The 18,093-nt window shown below is 42.0% G+C and overlaps 1 protein-coding gene and 2 pseudogenes across 2 annotated transcripts in view; 2 read left to right on the top strand and 1 right to left on the bottom strand.

Moving 5' to 3' along the window:
- The first annotated feature begins 4,451 nt into the window (after positions 1-4,451).
- Positions 4,452-4,544, top strand: LOC121496404 (annotated as a pseudogene).
- A 2,436-nt stretch (positions 4,545-6,980) lies between these two features.
- LOC121495826 lies at positions 6,981-7,474 on the bottom strand (annotated as a pseudogene).
- Positions 7,475-13,609: 6,135 nt separating this feature from the next.
- Positions 13,610-18,093, top strand: part of UHRF2 (ubiquitin like with PHD and ring finger domains 2) — a 76,629-nt gene continuing 72,145 nt past the window's right edge. The window contains exon 1 of one of the 2 annotated variants that reach the window (XM_041762124.1): positions 13,610-14,067. In XM_041762124.1, coding sequence (XP_041618058.1) covers positions 13,915-14,067 — 153 coding nt within the window. In that variant the 5' untranslated portion in view covers positions 13,610-13,914. The remainder of the gene's footprint in view (positions 14,068-18,093) is intronic. The other variant, XM_041762123.1, reaches the window with a different exon arrangement.

Below are 18,093 nucleotides of genomic sequence, written 5' to 3'. Positions count from 1 at the left end.
AACAGATAACTGAATTTTCTAAGAATATCCAACATGTGGTTATAATTCATTCAGCTCTTAGCAATCTGAGGTTCTACCTGGCTGAAATAAATTTTAAAATCCCTAAGTTAGTTCCAAGGGTTTCTCCAATAATAATTAAAATTAATTATTATTAAATAATTAATCCTTTACTTAAGGTATTTTGTTGCTTATAACGAGCAGGAAGTTATCATCTTAAAAGGAAAGTGGATAATGATAGAATTTCAAGATCGTAAGTGTGGCAATATCCCACAAACCGAATTGTGTCCCCTTCCCCCCAAATTCAAATGTTAAAGTCTTAACCCCCAATATAATTGTATTTGGAGATGGAGCCTTTAAAGAAATAATTAAGGTAAAATAGGAGATATGAGTGGACCCTAGTTCAATATGACCAACATTCTTATAAGAGGGAAAGACACCAGGAATGCACATGCACAGAGAAAAGACCACGTGAAGACAGAACAACTAGGTGACCATCTACAAGCCACAAACAGAGGCCTCAGGAGATATCACACCTGCTAATACATTGAACTTGGACTTCCATCCTACAAACTCTGAGAAAACAAATTTCTGTTGTTTAAGCCACCCAGTTTGTGGTATCTTATTATGGCAACCCTAGCAAACTAATCCAACATCTGAAGCATTCACCAAGTATTTGTAAGCCACAAACAAATGTCTACCAATGAGAATAGAAAAAAAATATTTCAGGAATCTTGCAGATAATTTAACAGAAAAAAAAATAAACTGGTTCTATACACAATAGCAAATAGCAAATACAATGACTATGTGGGTCTAGATGCTTTAATGACTGACTACACACCATGGTAGAATTGACTGCTCCAAAACTGGGCAACATTCAGAGTTACCATCTTAATCACTATGTATGGATTCGGACTGAGCCCAGAAATGACACAGGAAAATCATACTAGTCCTAGTATTGGTCTGATTGGACTTTCACATTCAAAGAAGATATTCAGGGGCATATATTCTGTTTCTACTTACATTCCAAGACTATGGAGAATATAAAATTTTCTGGGGATGCCTGGGTGGCTCAGTGGTTGAGCATCAGCCTTTGGTCGAGGTCATGATCCCAGGGCCCTGGGATGGAGTCCTGCATCGGGCTCCCTGCATGGAGCCTGCTTCTCCCTCTGCCTATGTCTCTGCCTCTCTCTCTGTGTGTCTCTCATGAATAAATACATAAAATCTTAAAAAAATTTTTTTCAAGTAATATTTAAAGAGTTGCTTTGAAGTTACTGAATACAAAAAATGACAAGGGCATGCCTCTGCCTCAATTGCACTTACTTTCCTTGAGTTTCTTTTGACATTTTTGACAATTAAAAGTAGGTAGCCTTTTTGCTGACTTTAGATAAAGTTGCTGAAAGTATCCACAATGTCACCACATTCATTTCTAATCCATGACTTTCCCCCCATTGATCTATGAATAATTCAGAAAAATTTAAATCCTCAAGTAATATATTTTAAGTCTACTTCAAAAATTTGTTCTTAGTTTCTATATGTTCCCATAATTTCATGAATCAGAAAGCTAAATGCAGAAGCATTTTTGCTTATTATTTTTGCTTTTTTTTCTTAAAGATTATACTTATTTACGCATTTATTTATTAGTGAGAGAGAGCAAGAGTGGGGGAAGGGCAGAAGAAACAAAAAGGACTAAGAAGGGACAGGGAGAGGGAGAGCGGCTGGGGGAGAGGGGCTGAGGCAGAGGGAGAGGGGCTAGGAGGGTGCTGAGGGAGGAGAGGAGCTAAGGGAGAGAAGAGGTGCTGAGGGAGAAGGAGAGGGGCTGAGGGAGAAGGAGAGGGGCTGAGGGAGGGGGAGAGGGGCTAGGAGGGTGCTGAGGGAGAGGAGAGGAGCTGAGGGAGAGGAGAGGAGCTGAGGGAGAGGAGCTGAGGGAGAGGAGAGGGGCTGAGGGAGAGGAGAGGGGCTGAGGGAGAGGGAAGAGGGCTAAGACTGGTTCATGTTGTGGCATATATTAGTAGCCCATTTTTTATTGCTGTGTAGTATTTCATGATGTAAATATAGTACAATTTGTTCTTTCTCATATTTATAGATATTTAGGTGGTTTCCAACTTGGAGCTATTATAACTAAAAGCAGGGGCACCTGGGTGGCTCAGCTGTTGAGCATCTGCCTTTGGTTCAGGTCGAGATCCCGGGGGCCTTGGGACTGAGTTCCACATCAGGCTCCCCATGGGGAGCTCCTCTCTCCCTCTGCCTATGTCTCTGCCTCTCTGCCTCTCTGTGTCTCTCATGAATAAATAAATAAAATCTTTTAAAATATATATAACTGGGGGATCCCCGGGTGGCTCAGCGGTTCAGCGCCTGCCTTTGGCCCAGGGCGTGGTCCTGGAGTCCCGGGATCGAGTCCCGTGTCCGGCTCCCTGCATGGAGCCTGCTTCTCCCTCTGCCTGTGTCTCTGCCTCTCTCTCTCTCTATCATGAATAAATAAATAAAATCTTAAAAAAATAAAATATATATAACTAAAAGCACTAAAAGTAAAAGTATATTGTTTTACATATATTACTGGACATATGCATTAATTTCTATAGCATATATGCTTATGAGTAGAATTGTTCCTAGGGTAGGTATGTAGAAACTGCCCAGGTTTCAAATTTGGTTCACTTCCCATTCCTATTTTGTAAGGTATGAAAGTCCCAATTGCTCTTTATTCTTGCTAAAGCTCAGCTTTGTCAGCCTTTATTTTTAGTCCATTTTCCTGGTATTTGTAGTAAGTTTTAAGAAACTAAACATTGTTGTGATATTCTCAAAAACATTTTTTATTGCTATGGCTATAAAACAAAACAATGATTCCTCAGGTCTTTCAGATTGCATCATAATAAGTTCTGAGGGGTCACTCAAGAAAGAATATAATTTTGCCCTCACTGCGACTAGATAAAATGATACTGGGTCACAAATTTGAGGTAGATCAAAGTTTACCAGCATCAACTGGCCATATGACAAAAAATTCGGCTTGAACCAGCAAATACATGAAGCACATTTATACTAACAATGTAGGGTTAGACTGAGAGATTGAGGATTATGAGAAATAGAGTAACAAGTTTACTAATGCCATATAAGATTACCAATGGATAATCTATTACCTCTAGGATTAGTAGGAGATGGTGTTTTATTTTTTTATTTTTTTAAAAGATTTGTTTATTTAGTCACAAGAGACAGAGAGAGGCAGAGACATAGGCAGAGGCAGAAGCAGGCTCCATGCAGGGAGCCTGATATGGGACTCGATTCTGGACTCCGCAATCATGACCTGAGCAGAAGGCAGACGCTCAACCACTGAGCCACCCAGGTTTCCTGGAGATGGTGTTTTAGATTAATTACAAAAATGCCCATGATTATTCTCCTCCCTACCCCTTTGCAATTAGTCTTTGCAGTTCCTTCTCTTAAGAAGGGGAGTCAATTTTCCCTCTCCTTGAATTTGTGCTGGCCTTGTTACTTGCTTTGGTCAATAAAATCTGATAAATTGACACTGTGCCAATTCTAGGCCTAGGCCTCAAGAGGTCTTATAGGCTTCCACTGATTTTCTTAGAACCCTGCACATCCACCATGTGAACAAGCCCATGCTAGACTCATATGGTGCAGCAACAGATCACTTCAGGTGAGGACATTCTAGACCAGCTTTAGCTATCATGAACCTAGGCCAAATTGTTAAAACATAGAATAATTAAATAAATGGCTATTTATTTAAGCCTCTGAGTTTTGAGGTGGCTTGCTATGCAGCAAAATCTAACAAATACAGGAAGTATAGTACAAGCACTTGATTAAAAAAATTCTTAAAGTATCTTTATGAAAAACTCAAACATAAATTGCTTCTGAGTCCTGCCAATAGGTGTTGCTGCTGATAATGGTACTCAGCATTTACTGAATTGTAGGTTAAGTACTTACATATGATATCTCATTTATTCTTACCATAAGTTGAGAAAACTGAGGATTGCCTCACAGAGTTGACTCTGGAGCTATCAGCCACCTCACTACCAGCTAATTACTAGTAGTTTATTCTAACCCAATACTACTTTTCTTGCTCATTACAATTTAGAGATAGGAAATCGGTAGCCAAGAAAAACTGATTTGCTCAAACTAGTCCCTGCTACCTCCTAGTCTAATGTAGTCTTTCCTAAAATTCTTTGTAGTTTATAAGTTATATCAATGTTCATAATAAAAAAATCTCCATGGTAGTTTGTAAAAGAAAATATGTAGGCTAAATATCCTTTAAAAATTCTCTTTTGGGATGCCTGGGTGGCTTAACAGTCCTGCCTTTGACCCAGGGTGTGATCTTGGAATCCCGGGATCTAGTCCCACATCGGGCTCCCTGCGTGGAGCCTGCTTCTCTCTCTGCCTATGTCTCTGCCTCTCTCTCTGTGTCTCTCATGAATATATAAACAAAATTTTTAAAAAATTCTCTTTCAAAGACTATACTTTTAGGGATCATTTCTATAGTTTGTTAAAAATTCTCTTTCAGCAACCTAAGGGGATAACAAAATTTCCTCACTGTATGGAAACTTTATAAAATGAAATGTTAACAGTACAATTTTATAGGGAATACATAGATGTATTTGGCTTATTTGCACAGTGTAAATATCCTTTTAGGTACCAGGAATAAAATGAGACTATTATATCACTGTAAATATTTTTGCAATTGTATTGTGATTTTTTTCTTTTAGCTTTACAAAGTTATGTTTTACTTTATTTTTAAAATATTGTATTTATTTATTCATGAGAAGCAAAGAGAGAGAGAGGTAGAGACACAGGCAGAGGAAGAAGCAGGGTCCATGCAGGGAGCCTGACGTGGGACTCAATCCCGGGTCTCCAGGATCACACCCTGGGCTGAAGGCAGCACTAAACCGCTGAGCCACCCAGGCTGCCCCAAAGTTATGTTTTAGATTTTAAACTTGGAATCTGTGAGTGAGCAGAGAGAAGGCAAACAGTGGATCTTTCTGAGTTTTGGAAATCCTCTGGGACTTCATAAGAGGATAGAAAGTGAGGGGGGCACTTGACAGGATGAGCACTGGGTGTTATGCTATATGTTGGCAAATTGAACTCCAATAATAAAAAAAAAAGGATAGAAAGCTTCTTAAAGTGCCTCATAAATATTATCATTTGCTTGATGAACTAATGAAACACAAAAATAATTTAGATATACATAAATCTGCCAAGCAGAAGTTAGCACTTCATAATTCATCTCCATGTTATGCTGACTTGAACCCTATTAGAGTTTCTTTAAACTCATAAAACCAAATCCATAAAATGGACTATAAATGACAACGCTGCTTCCCAATCCAAATTCTTTATTGTCTCAAATCACCAACAGAATCATTTGAAAAACAGAATAAATTCTATTGACAAAATGCATTTAAATAATGTGACAATGGGATCCCTGGGTGGCGCAGCGGTTTGGCGCCTGCCTTTGGCCCAGGGCGCGATCCTGGAGACCCGGGATTGAATCCCACATCGGGCTCCCGGCGCATGGAGCCTGCTTCTCCCTCTGCCTGTGTCTCTGCCTCTCTCTCTTTCTCTCTGTATGACTATCATAAATAAATAAAATTTAAAAAAAAAATAAAAAAATAAAAATAAATAAATAAATAAATAAATAATGTGACAAAACAGAGGAAAGTATCCATTATCAAGTGCGTATACAGGGACACCTGAGTGGCTCAGCGGTTGAGCATCTGTCTTCAGCTCAGAGCATGATGCTGGAGTCCTGGGATCAAGTCCCATGTCAGGCTCCCTGCGAGGAGCCTGCTTCTCCCTCTGCCTGTGTGTCTGCCTCTGTGTCTCTCATGAACAAATAAGATCTTAAAAAAAAAAAAAAGTGCCTATACAAACAGATTTTGTCTCATTTCGTTCTTGTGGCACTCTATTTCCAGACACAGAAATCAAGGCTTGGAGAAATTAAGTAAATTGCCCAATGCTATGACTCTGGCAATTAGCAGATTGCAGAGTCAAATTCAGGTCTCTGATTCTAGAGCCCATATTCTTTCCATCATGCTACACACTTTCATTAAACCTGCATTAAACAAACTAATTGCTAAATAGATATGGATCAGTTATAAAGGATTTCTTGCTCATGCAAATCAGCAAAATAATGTCAACATGTGTTTTCAATTGGAAAATGGAGGAAAGCACCTTTCTTTGGAAAGTATTTACATTAATAACTTTTCCCCTTCATAGGCAGTAATCCTAATAGCAAACCAAATACTATATTAGCGAAATTGAAACACTTTATTTTTTCCTCTGTAGCAGTCTAGACAAAAACCTATTTTTTATTACTCCAATTTTCTTATCCTTCTTCATAAATGATAGTTTTAAAGGTGTTCAACCTCTTAGAATTTGGGATTTTAGAATATAAGAAAAAGGTACAGCAAAGTTTTTTCTACACAAAAATTATAATTATCTATATAAAAGAATACATGATTTATCTATCTGCCTGAAAAGATGAGGCAGGAGGGCATGAAGAAATGCTGTAAGGTGAGGTGGGATAGAATGATGAAGAAAGATGTATTGCCACCTTTAGAGGCTTGCAGATTATGCGAATTTGTTTCTTGTTCCTATTAGACACCTAAATAGACTCCAGTTCTTCCCTCCCACCCATCCATCCTTCAACAACTCCTTATTGAGTATACAGGTACTAAGCACTGACTTTTGTATTGGAAACAAAGGTAGACTAAGTCCCTGCCCTCTAGGAAATAAAAAATTTAATGGGGAAAGACAGCTATGCAAACAAATAATTACAGCTTTGAGTTAAGTGTTAGTAGAGACATGAACTAAGTATGAAAATACAGGAGAAGCATTTCCTTCAGCTGGGAAATATCAAGAAAGGCAGCCTGGAGGAAGTGGCATTTGAGGGAAACCATGACATATGAGTTGAAATTTTGTTTTTTTGTTGTTGTTGTTTTGTTTTGTTTTGTTTTTTACAATCCTGAGGTCTTTTATTTTCTTTACAGTTATCATGCCATGAATTCATAGGGAATGGGTTCCAGCAGTTCAGGCTCCTTTCCATTGGTTCTCACAAAGTGTGCTTCTCTGGGTGGGGCAGGCTGGCGCTTCAGTAGGGCCCAAGTACCTTTCTCTTTGGCTTCCTTCTTTTTCTGATCATTTTCCTTCACACGCTTCAGGAAGCTATCTCGGCTCTTTGAGTGTTTAATATGCTCAATGCGGACATTAATTCTCTTGGCAAGAATCTTGCCCTTAACTTGTTTGTTTACAACAATGCCAACAGCATGCTGAGTAACATTGTAGACTCTTCCAGTTTTGCCGTGGTGACATTTGTGGGGCATTCCTTTTTGAACAGTTCCCATTCCCTTGATGTCACAATATCACCTTTCTTACAGATTCGCATGTATGTGGCCAAAGGAACAACTCCATGTTTTCTAAAAGGCCTAGAGAACATATAGCAGGTACCTCTCCTCTTTCCCTTTGTGTTGGCCATTTTGGCAAATTACTGGAAGATGGCGGTTCCCGAGTTGAAATTTTCTAGGCAGAAAAGACATGGTAAGAAAGAGCCTGGCCACATTTAAAAGTAGGTGGCTAGAGGGGCTTAAAGACAGTAGTTTACTGACCTTTACCTTAAGAATAAAAGGTGAAAACTAGCATCCAATAGGCTTTCCACAAATCAAAATTTAGCAGATCTGCCAATTTCATTGCTAAGCTGGTGTTGCTCAAAATTTCTTAAGGAAAGGATTACGATAAGAATGGAATTGGAGATGGGTTATAACCTAAAGTAACTTTTAGGGAACTCAAGATATCTGTAGTGTTATAATTTTTATATTAACTAGGGGGTCAGCAATTCTGCACTCTGCCACCTATTTTCATAAATAAAGTCTTATCAGAACACAGGCACACTATTACATATGCTTTTGTATTACAACTGCAGGATGAAAAGTTGCAAAGCATCATCTATCCACAAAAACTTAACATATTCCCCATCTGAACCTTTAATAGTTTGCACTAGAGCTATAGATTAATAAATCTCAGAAAAATAATGAGTTAAAACATGTTTCAATATTATAAAGAATCATGTCATATAAACCTTAAAAGGACCTCAAATTTACCATTTTTTAGAGATACATGCATTAAAAGTATAAAGATGGGCATGACAATAATAAATATCCAGTTCAAGACAATGTTTCTTTCTTTGGAAAAGGGAGAGAATGTAAGCAGAGTTTTAACTACTTGAAATGCTTTATTTCTAAAGCAAGGTGGTAAATACAAAAGTGTTTATTATATTATTCTCTATACCTTTTTTGTATGACTGATGTATGTCATAATTTAAAAACTCTTTGGTTACACACACAAAAAAATAGATGGAAAAAATTAAATGAAGAAGTTATAGAAGTTTCTATTTCCCCAAAATGGCTGCAACAATATCTTCCATCCCATATGCTTTTCTTATAATATGATTTTTGACACCTCTCCCATCAAGAGGTAGGGTATCCATCCCCTCCCCCAGACACTGGATGAACTTTTATAATGTTTTGGTCAAAAGAGTATGGTAGAGGTGCTACTATATGACTTTCAAACAAAGCCATAAAAAGTGATGCAGCTTATACTTTGCTCACTTGAAGTCTTCAGCTACCATGTAAGAACCCTGACTATTCTAGGGCAGCCACACTGTAAGAAAGCCCAAACTACCCACAGAGAGAAGTCCACAGAGAAGTCCTAAGACTTCCCAGGGAGAGATGCCTGGTTAGTTCCCAATTGCTCTAATCTCCATTCTTCCAGTTTTAGCTGTATCTGATTACAATAGCATAATAAATTCTGAGCCAGAACTCCAGCTTTCCAACTGAGCCAATTCAGAACTCCTGTGCTACAGAAACTGCAGGAGACAGTAAAGTCACTGTTGTGATTTTAAACCTCTAAAATTTGTTTCATAGAGCAAGTTGTAACTAGAACTGACCCCATCGTCAGAAAGTAGAGCCTTACCTACCTTCAGTGGGGAAATCTAAGCTGAACTGATCCAAAGAAAGAGATGAGGACCAATTCTAGAAGGCAGGAGGGGTGCCTGGCTGTCTGTCTCAGTTGGTAGAGCATGCAATTCTTAATCTCAGCATTTTGAGTTTGAGTTCTATGTTGGGTGTAGACATAACTTAAAAATCTTTTTAAAACATTTTTTTAGAAGGCAAGAGAAAGCATGTGACTGAAAGCATGGATAAATTGTAAATCTTGGGATGCCTGGATGGCTCCGGGGTTGAGTGTCTGCCTTGAGCTCAGAGCACGATCCTGGAGTTCCAGAATCGAATCCCACATCCGTCTCCCTGCGTGGAGCCTGCTTCACCCTCTTCCTGTGTCTCTGCCTCTCTCTGTGTGTGTCTCTCATGAATTAATAAATAAAATATTTTTTAAAAATGTAAATCTTTAGTGAGAATCTGAGACCCCTGCTTCTATCTGAAGGACAATGATTATTCTCTGGACAAAGTGAATGGAGAAGCCTTGAGATAAACAAAAGAGGGAAAGCTGAAGGATAAAGAACATTGGCTAAAGAGGAAGGACACGAGGTAGGGGGGTGGTTCTAAGCTCGAACACTGTCATTCATTGATTACATATCCTTGTTCACATCATTTTCCTATTTGTTAAAAAGGAGGTGGACCAGAATGATCTCTAAAACAGATGTCCACAGTAAAAATCTGTGATTCTATTAAAAAGGAGAATGCCCTCTAAAATATAGATAATTTAAGTAATGAGCCACAATATGAAGTGTTTTTTAGTCAATGGAAATTTTCATTACATATAGTTTTTTTAGAAATAGCACTAGAGATTGGAACAAAACCTTCAGTTAAGGTACTTTAATGGCACGCACGCACGCACGCACACACACACACACACACACATAGACACACACAGCAAGGTACCAACTGGCAGGGTGTGGGCCATACTACAGGGAATGGAAGGAATATGCATGAATCTAGGACTGTAGAACTATCATGATCTGTAGACCCAAAGCAACAAGAGAAAGATTATCAAAACAGGGAAGAGCGAGTCACGTAGACTAGGCTACTTTAAGAGTAGTAGTGACTTCTCAGGAAGGCAACAGACAGCTAAAGATGAACTTTCAGGGAGAAAGCCAGTGAAATAAATATACTGACCTAACTCCTTTAGTTTCCTATTTGTGCTTCCTCCCCACTGGCCAGATTCAACTGGAAACCTGAGAGCACTGATTCCATTGATATATTCCTTAACCCAGGACAGCAAACAGGTAGAGTGGCTCTGATGGAACTAAAGGAAGACCACCAACATAGAGGTGCTGGTGAAAAGGTGAGACTCAGCTTCAGGGAGCAAATTAAAAATCCCCTCTTTAAAATACACAAAAGTTCTGGATTTTAGGACATTAGGTGAGAAAACTGGAGATATTCTGTGGTGTGAGGAGTCTAGCTAGAATAATCAGTTCAAAAATCAAACTTTCTGTTTTGCCTGTTTTGACTTGAACAAATATTGAGTCATGACTGATGGCATAAATTTTAGTATTTGCTTTGTATCCATGTAAAAAGTTCCTCTTTGTTCACATCCAAGTTGTTTCAGTTACTTGTGTGATAATAAGGCATGTTATGTCAGAACTGTCTGATATTTTGTTTTTTGTCAGAGAACTTTTGTCTTGCTTTTTCAACTGCGCCACTTCCTAAGCAGACAAAAGCTTGTAGGCAAAGAGGGGAAACCTTAGTTACAATATGTACTGTGCAGAGAAACTCAGAAGAGTGTGTTTTGCTACATATAGAATCACATTTGCAATTACTTATTTATATCCTAAGTGGCTTACTACACACATAAGCTTATGTTTCAAGAAGTAATTAATTGGGTCTCCACAGAACAATATATCTTTCCTGAATCTCACACCTCTAAGTTCTGTCCTGTGGATCCTTTGGGATCTATATTGACTAGATTAACACAAATCCTGTACAGTCCAAGTAGATACCAATTTTGACTGTATCCTCCCGAGTTTACCACCTTAACGAGGATAAATCCCCTCATGAGAATGAATACAAAAGGTTTTAACTAGTTCCTCTTTCAGAACTTTTCTACCTCCCTTCAAAACTTTGGACTTCTATTTCCAATGGTCCGTTATACATCCCCATCTAGTTTAAGAGAATCACCATCTATCCAAGACATCCATTTTTCTCCCAAACTAGAAACTCAGAAATTAATCTCAGCATTTCACATTTCCACATCTCTCATATTCACACATCTTACAAGTCTGGTAGGCTTGATTTTCTGGAATATTCTGGAATCTGCTCTTTCTTCTCTTATCCACTGCCACAAAATTTCACTGAAACTGACACAGTTGCCTCTTCACTAAACTTTCTTACCAGTCCTTTAGTTTTTCCCTAAAGTATCCTTCAACATTCCGTTATCTTTCCAAATGCATATTTAATCACATCAGTGGACTCCTTAAAAATTTTAGTTTCTCCCTGGGGCCTGCAAAATCTACTGTTTTGAATACTAATCTTTACACTATCTAGTCAACCTTTCTCTGACATGCAATCTCTTCTGACCTGTAAAAATGCATACCTCTGTCTGTGTGTAAGTACTCTCTTCTCTTTGAGCATTCTCTGCCTAAGTAAATCCCCTCCATAACAATAGCATGAAAATAATTTTTGTATCCTACCAACACATGAGCGCTATGCTATGCTAAGCACTATACACTCACTAAATGTTATAGACACCATTTACACCAAGGAAATTAAAACAGATAACGAGTCCAAGATCATATTTTAAATAAACATCAAAAATGAGATTATAATTCAGATCTATCTCAGTCTATGAGCTGAACATTTAAACGCTGCCCCCATTACAATATACCATGGAACTCAGGTCAAGTTGTCCCCCTATCCTTACACTTCCAGATCATTCTAGTCTCCCTTCTTTCATTACTAATTACTGTTTAAACTGACAACTACTTAGTGCTAAAGGATTCTTTAGTATTTCATCTTTTCTACATCTTAACTAAAGTAGGTTGTAAAATTCTCTATATGCAGGGAATTAAACTCTTAACATGTCTGCACAAGGGTATAGCACATTCTTATAATAGCAAATAGCTATTCCTTATTGGGGCAGGTTAGAAGTGTGCTTTACATATCTCCATCACCTCATTTACACATGTAATGAATATTCAATATTTGCTGTACTTAAATGAGGAGCAGGCAAGATGAATTATATTTAGAGGATATAAGTGAATGTAAAATTTTCATCAAGGGCAGAGACCCAAAATATGTGTATGTATTACATTTTTTGTCTCTTGCATGTTGGGCCATTCTTTTTTTATGTTACCTCTGGACTTTGCCAGACTTATTTGAATCGGTTATTACAAAAAATTGCTGCGCTACCTTTAGGGTAATAATAATTAGCACCAGCCAATATTTAAGTTATGGATTTTGACAAGTATAAAGTCCAAATTTTATTATATACATTACTTTATATCTTTCTCTATATTTCTACTTTCATATGTTCTCTTCCTTCTTAGGAAGACATTTTCATTTTTCTTTAAAGATTTTATTTGGGACAGAGTGTGTGAGAGCACAAGCGGTGGAGAGGGAAGAGCAGGCTGCCCATATCCAGCAGGGAGCCCGGGGGAGGCTCCCTCCCAGGACTCTGGAGTCATGACCTCAGCAGAGCAGCCCCAAACCCACAGAGTCAGCCTGGCGCCCCGGGACATTTTCATTTTAAATAAATCTACTGTAAGGTAATGCTACTTTGGGCTTATTTCTGAGCATCTATTCCTGGTAAGATCTCTGGAGCCTTTTCTTCTGAGGTGTGGAGCTGCATCCTTTACGAGCGTTTTCCACGACCCCTGGATCCCTCGGGTCAAAGGCGCACCAGCAAGGAAGGCCCGCAAACAGGGACGTCCGGTTCTGGCGAGCGGCCCTGCGGCGGCAACCCCGACACCCCTGCGGCCTACGGTCCAGGTGCGAGCGCGCCGGGTCGGAGAGGGCGCTGCCGGCGGCCCGAAGCCCCCACCCGGGCCCAGCCGGCCCAGCGGGCCCAGCCGCGGGAGACCCAGGAAGCAGGTTTCGGCGCGAACGCGGCGCTCGGGCCGGCGGGAAGGTCCTGGGTACCCGCCCCCCCCCCCCCCCCGGGCGGCGGGTCCCGCTGGGCGGGCCGTGTCCGGCCGAGCGCCTGGAGCAGCTCCCTAACCCCGGTGCTCTCTCGGAAACACAGGCCGCGCCGCCCGCACCCCACTGTAAGGATCGCACAGGCGCACGCCAGACCGGCTTATTTTGGGTGTTTGGGACCAAAGAAACGGTCCCCGCTAGGTCTCAGGAGCCGCTCGCCCCCTGGGTCCCCAAACCAGGACTCCGACGGGAACCCGTGGGTGGGCTTTGTAACTGCGCGGCAGCGGGAGAGGGAAGGCGTAACCAGGCCCGGGCGCCGGCCGGGCGCCGAGGAACAGCTCTCCGCAGCCCTGCTCCCCCCGCGCCCGCCCCCCAGCTCCCTCCGCTCGGGTCCCGAGCCTTCCCTCCCCCGCACACCCCGCCCCCCGCCGCTTCCTCTTTAAGGCGGAGCCTGGCGCCCATCTCGCGAGATCCGGGTTGGCGCCGTGACCTCCATGTGGGTGCCGGAGCTCTATAAGTAAACAGTCGGCGCTGCACAGACAAGGCTTCTTCCTGTGAGGCGGGGGCTGCGGTAGTAGCGGCCCCTGCGACTGGTTCCGGTTTCCTTTCCCTCTCAGCCCCGCCGGGCGGGCGCGCGGTTGAGGGTCGCCGCTGGCTGTAGGGCCCGGCGTCCGGTCGGTTTCCCTCACGGGTGCGCGCTCGCGCCCGCCGCCCGCCGCCCGCCGCCCGCGGAGAGCCGGAGCCGCCGGGGAAGCGGGCCGGGCCGGGCGGGGCGCGGCGTCCGGAGCGCCGGGGGAGACAAAGCCGGGCCAGCCCCGCTCCCGGCGCCAAGATGTGGATTCAGGTGCGCACCATCGACGGTTCCCAGACGCGCACCATTGAGGACGTGTCTCGCAAAGCCACGATTGAAGAGCTGCGCGAGCGGGTGTGGGCGCTGTTCGACGTGAGGCCCGAGTGCCAGCGCCTCTTCTACCGGGGCAAGCAGGTGAGGCGCCCCCCGCGCCCCCGGGAAGCGCGGGGCGAGGCTGGGCGGGCCCGAGGGCTTGGTGCGCCGCGCGCCTCGAGAGCACCCGGCTCCGCTCGGGGTGGGTAGCCCACGAGGTTCAGAGCGCAGGCCCAGGGCCCGCCGAGGGGGCGCAGCGGGGTCCCACCAGCCCCACAGTGCAGGTGCGCCCCGTGGGGTCAGGCGGGGGCGCCCAGAGCGCGAGACCTTCCCGTCGTCGGCACAGCCCGCCGGACGCCTGGGTTCCTTCGCTTCCCGCGCTTAGCGGGGTCGGGGCTCCCGGAGGCGGGGGGCTGGGGGGGGCGGCGGGCTCTGGCGGCCATGCCTCGGTGCCGGCGGGGAGGGCCGACGGCTGCAGCGCCCGGCGGGCCTGACCCCGCTAACGGCTCGCACTGCTTCCGTGGCCCCTCCGCGCTCCCGGCTCCCAAGTAGGGCGGAAGCGTGCAGATCGCTTCCTCTTAGGCACGAGAACCCTAGTTCTGCTTCTTCACTGTGAAGGTATTTGAACGCACTGAAGATTCGACGGGTGTCTAAAACTTTTGGCTCCCCTCCCTCGCTCCCCTCCTCTCCTGGAATTGGAATCCGTCTTGAAGATTAGAGACTTGGGCTGGAGGAGGGAGCTACTGATGCAACTCGGGATAGGGTTTAAACTCCCAGGTACAGGCAGAGGGGGCTATTCCGAGTGGAGAGGAGTATGAAAGACTGTTTTGCTTTTTTTGCTTCTCACCTTCTGACGTCCCCTTCAGACAAGCTTTTAAAACAGCAACTGGAGCATAGCCAGCAGTACATACTTGAAGGCTGAAAGTGGTTTTGGCACTGAGGGTGTCTGTGGGTGTCTCTGGTACTTGTATGGTATGGCCATACTCTGGCCCATTGAAGATTTTTCTTATCCCACAAGTCTATACCTAGAGACCCAAGCCCACCCCCGGCCCCCAAAAGGTGGCATTCTCCAGTTGGATAGTTTGGCTTCAGTTCTGTGGTTTGGAATAGATGTAGCTCTTTGATTTGGTGGAAGTAGTGTTTTCCTATAGCCACAAAGGATTTGAAAGGAATATTTTTCTTCCCTTCGTGGGCTTGGCTTCAAAAACTGCCCAGAAATGTCAGAGTAACAAGATTACACTGAGAGAGAAAGAGCCAGAGTTTATTTTAATTTTTTAAATAAGTGATAGCATCTCTGATAGGTGTTTGGAGCAGTTTTATATTGATCCTTTACTGTTTGACTTGTAAAAACAGGTGTTCAATTTAGTTGTAGACTATGCTTTTGAAATCATTATGTGTTAAACACTACCTAGCTTTGTTACTACACCTCCGGTGACTGATACCTTTTTTTTTCTCTTTTGGTCAAAGATAAAAATTATGTAATTGGATCTTCTGAATTTTATTTTCTAGCTAGAGATAATACTACATAAATTGCTAGGATACTTTGGTGACTTCAGCACCAGAGAATGAAATGAAGCCTGAGGATGTATTCCTGGGAAACACTCCTAAAGTCTAATTATTAAGTATATTGGGGGGAAAAACAAACAAAAAAACCTGCACCTGGCTGTCTTGAGGAAAAAGTACAAATTGAGTTAAATTCAGATCAACAAAGTAGACTTCCAGTAAACCAGGAAACTCATTCCGGGAAAAACTGTTGAGGAAAATTACCCTTTTGTACTTCTTCCCCCAGAACAGTTGATAATTCACTACTTTGATTTCTTCAGCTCAGTAAACCAGTAGGGATGAGGAATGGGCCTTTGGTGCCCGCATTGAGGTGAAGACGAAAGGAGGACACTGCTTCAGCTGTGTCTACTTTGTGAGCTGAGGAGTAAGCCATGGCAATGATTATTACCTCCATTCTCTTATTCTTTGGAGTTCACAGTCCATGAACAGAGTAGTAGATAACTACTGGGGATTGGTATCACAGGGCTGCCCCTAAAAATGCCTTTGTGCTTATTTGAATAAGGTACCCCTTTACTGCCACATAGTGAAAAATATCATAAAAAAGAATTTACAGTGTGATGTAAATGGTACCCTTTCCCCCTTATTCCGCACCCGTTTTATGTTAGGTCTACTGTTTTTAGTCTTTGGTATATATCAGAATCGCTTGAGGATATTTATTATAGGTGCACAGCCCATCTCAGAATTGCAAGTGGTTTCATTTAACAACAAGGCCCCCATGGGAGATTCTGATGACCAGCAGAGTTTGAAAATGGATGTTGAAGAATAGTTGATCACTTAATTTCTTAACATGCAAAGTATGGTCCCTGAATCAACAGGACCTGAAGCATTAGCTTCACCTAGGAGCCTCACACCTTTTGAAGTAGAATCCATATTTTTTAACAAGGTCCCTAGGTGATCTCTATGCAAATTAAATTTGAGAAGCAGAGGAATTCTGTAATTGACTCCTTTTGAAGGTAGGAATAGAGGGCAGCAATTCAGGACTCTAAGTTCTGGTTAGAGTAGGGTAACCTCACTTGTTCTATTACTCTGGGAGGTTGAGAATGCTTCCTGGGATCAGGTCTTTAAGGAAGAGTTACATTGATAGATCTTTAAGTATTTTGAGAATCCAGAGCTTTTCCTACTTTGAAAGGATTCTATCACCTCCTCTCATTCTTTTGTTTATACCACTGTAGGTGGGACATGAACCAGAGCTGAAGGAAAACTGGGTAGAACTCTTGCCCCTGGACTCTTTGTTTTTACATGGAATACAAAGTAAAAGTGTTGGCCTATTTAAAGGGGAGAGAGTGTGTCATATCAATGTTTTATATATGTATATATACCTATATATGTGTATATATATGTACGATGTGAAAGTTGTTAAGGGATACAGGTAGAGGGCATCATTAGTAATCCCTTGGGAATGACTTCTCCCACTGCCTTCTCAGCTATTGCCAGTACTAGTATTTGTTCCTAGTTTTACTTTGCATAAATGTTGCAGTTCTTCCTGTTACCTGGAATTTCTTACTTAAACACAGTACAGATTCAGGACAGCAGTCTGGCAAAACAAAAAACAAAACAAACAAACAAACAAAAAAAAACTCTAGGGCCTTTCTTGCCTCTCTAGTATTTTAAATACTGCGCTCCCATCTTCTGGGATGGCAGTTCCCAAACATTTTCAGCTGTGAGACATTGATGATTGATGGACTATAGTTACGTGCCTGAAACTCACTGGTGTTTGTAATTCCTAAATGACTCCACCCTTCTCTGCTTGGTGTATAAGTGATAATAACTTCCAGTCTACATTTTCATTAAGTTTGGGAGAACTTTACTACTTTTATGTAACAACTGTTTCCAAAGTTCTTCACAAAAGCCTGGCTGTATGGAAATTACTATGCAATGGATAGTAGTCACTGTTTTAGGAAAACAAAAGAATACCTATGAATTAGGGAAGGAGTAGATAATCTGAGTAAAAGTGGCTATCCTAGCAAGCAGGAATAATGGAAGGAAAAGTTACACATTAATGTGGGCCTAACTTCTGTGATAGGGCCTCATGCCTTGATATGCTTAGTGTTTTACTGACTTAAGACATTGCTCTTCCTTTCAAACCAAATACCATTTAAGCAGTTTGTTATTTTGACCAATCACTTAATAGAAACTTGTCCGAGGGCTTGATTATAAAAATGTCCCTTCCCATTGTCCTTTTGACTCTTGTGCCTTAGATTTCAATGGAAAATTGTTTGTGGAAGCACTTTGAATTTCCAATTATTTTACCACCTTAACCGCTTTTCGTCATTTTGGGGAATGTCCTTCCAGTTAATTTGCATGTTGTATACTGGGTTTTTTTGTTTTACATGCTCTGTACTGCAAATTTTTTTTTCTACTTTGAACACTCGTAATATACAACAGTTGTATGTTTAATTAAGCTGTACTTTTTCAACTGTTTCAGCATGAGTTCTTATCTTTTGGGGGGGAAAGGGGTATTGGAGAATGTCAAAATGGAAATGTGAATGTATAGTTTTTTTTGCTTCTTGAGTTTTTCTCCAGGAGTTCAGGATTGCAAGGGGGTGGGAGGTTGTTGTGTTTTGT

This window comes from Vulpes lagopus, chromosome 7, assembly GCF_018345385.1.
Source record: "Vulpes lagopus strain Blue_001 chromosome 7, ASM1834538v1, whole genome shotgun sequence".
Classification (NCBI taxonomy): domain Eukaryota; kingdom Metazoa; phylum Chordata; class Mammalia; order Carnivora; family Canidae; genus Vulpes; species Vulpes lagopus.
The sequence above is the reverse complement of the archived record's forward strand: the minus strand, read 5'-3'. Positions and strand labels throughout refer to the sequence as shown.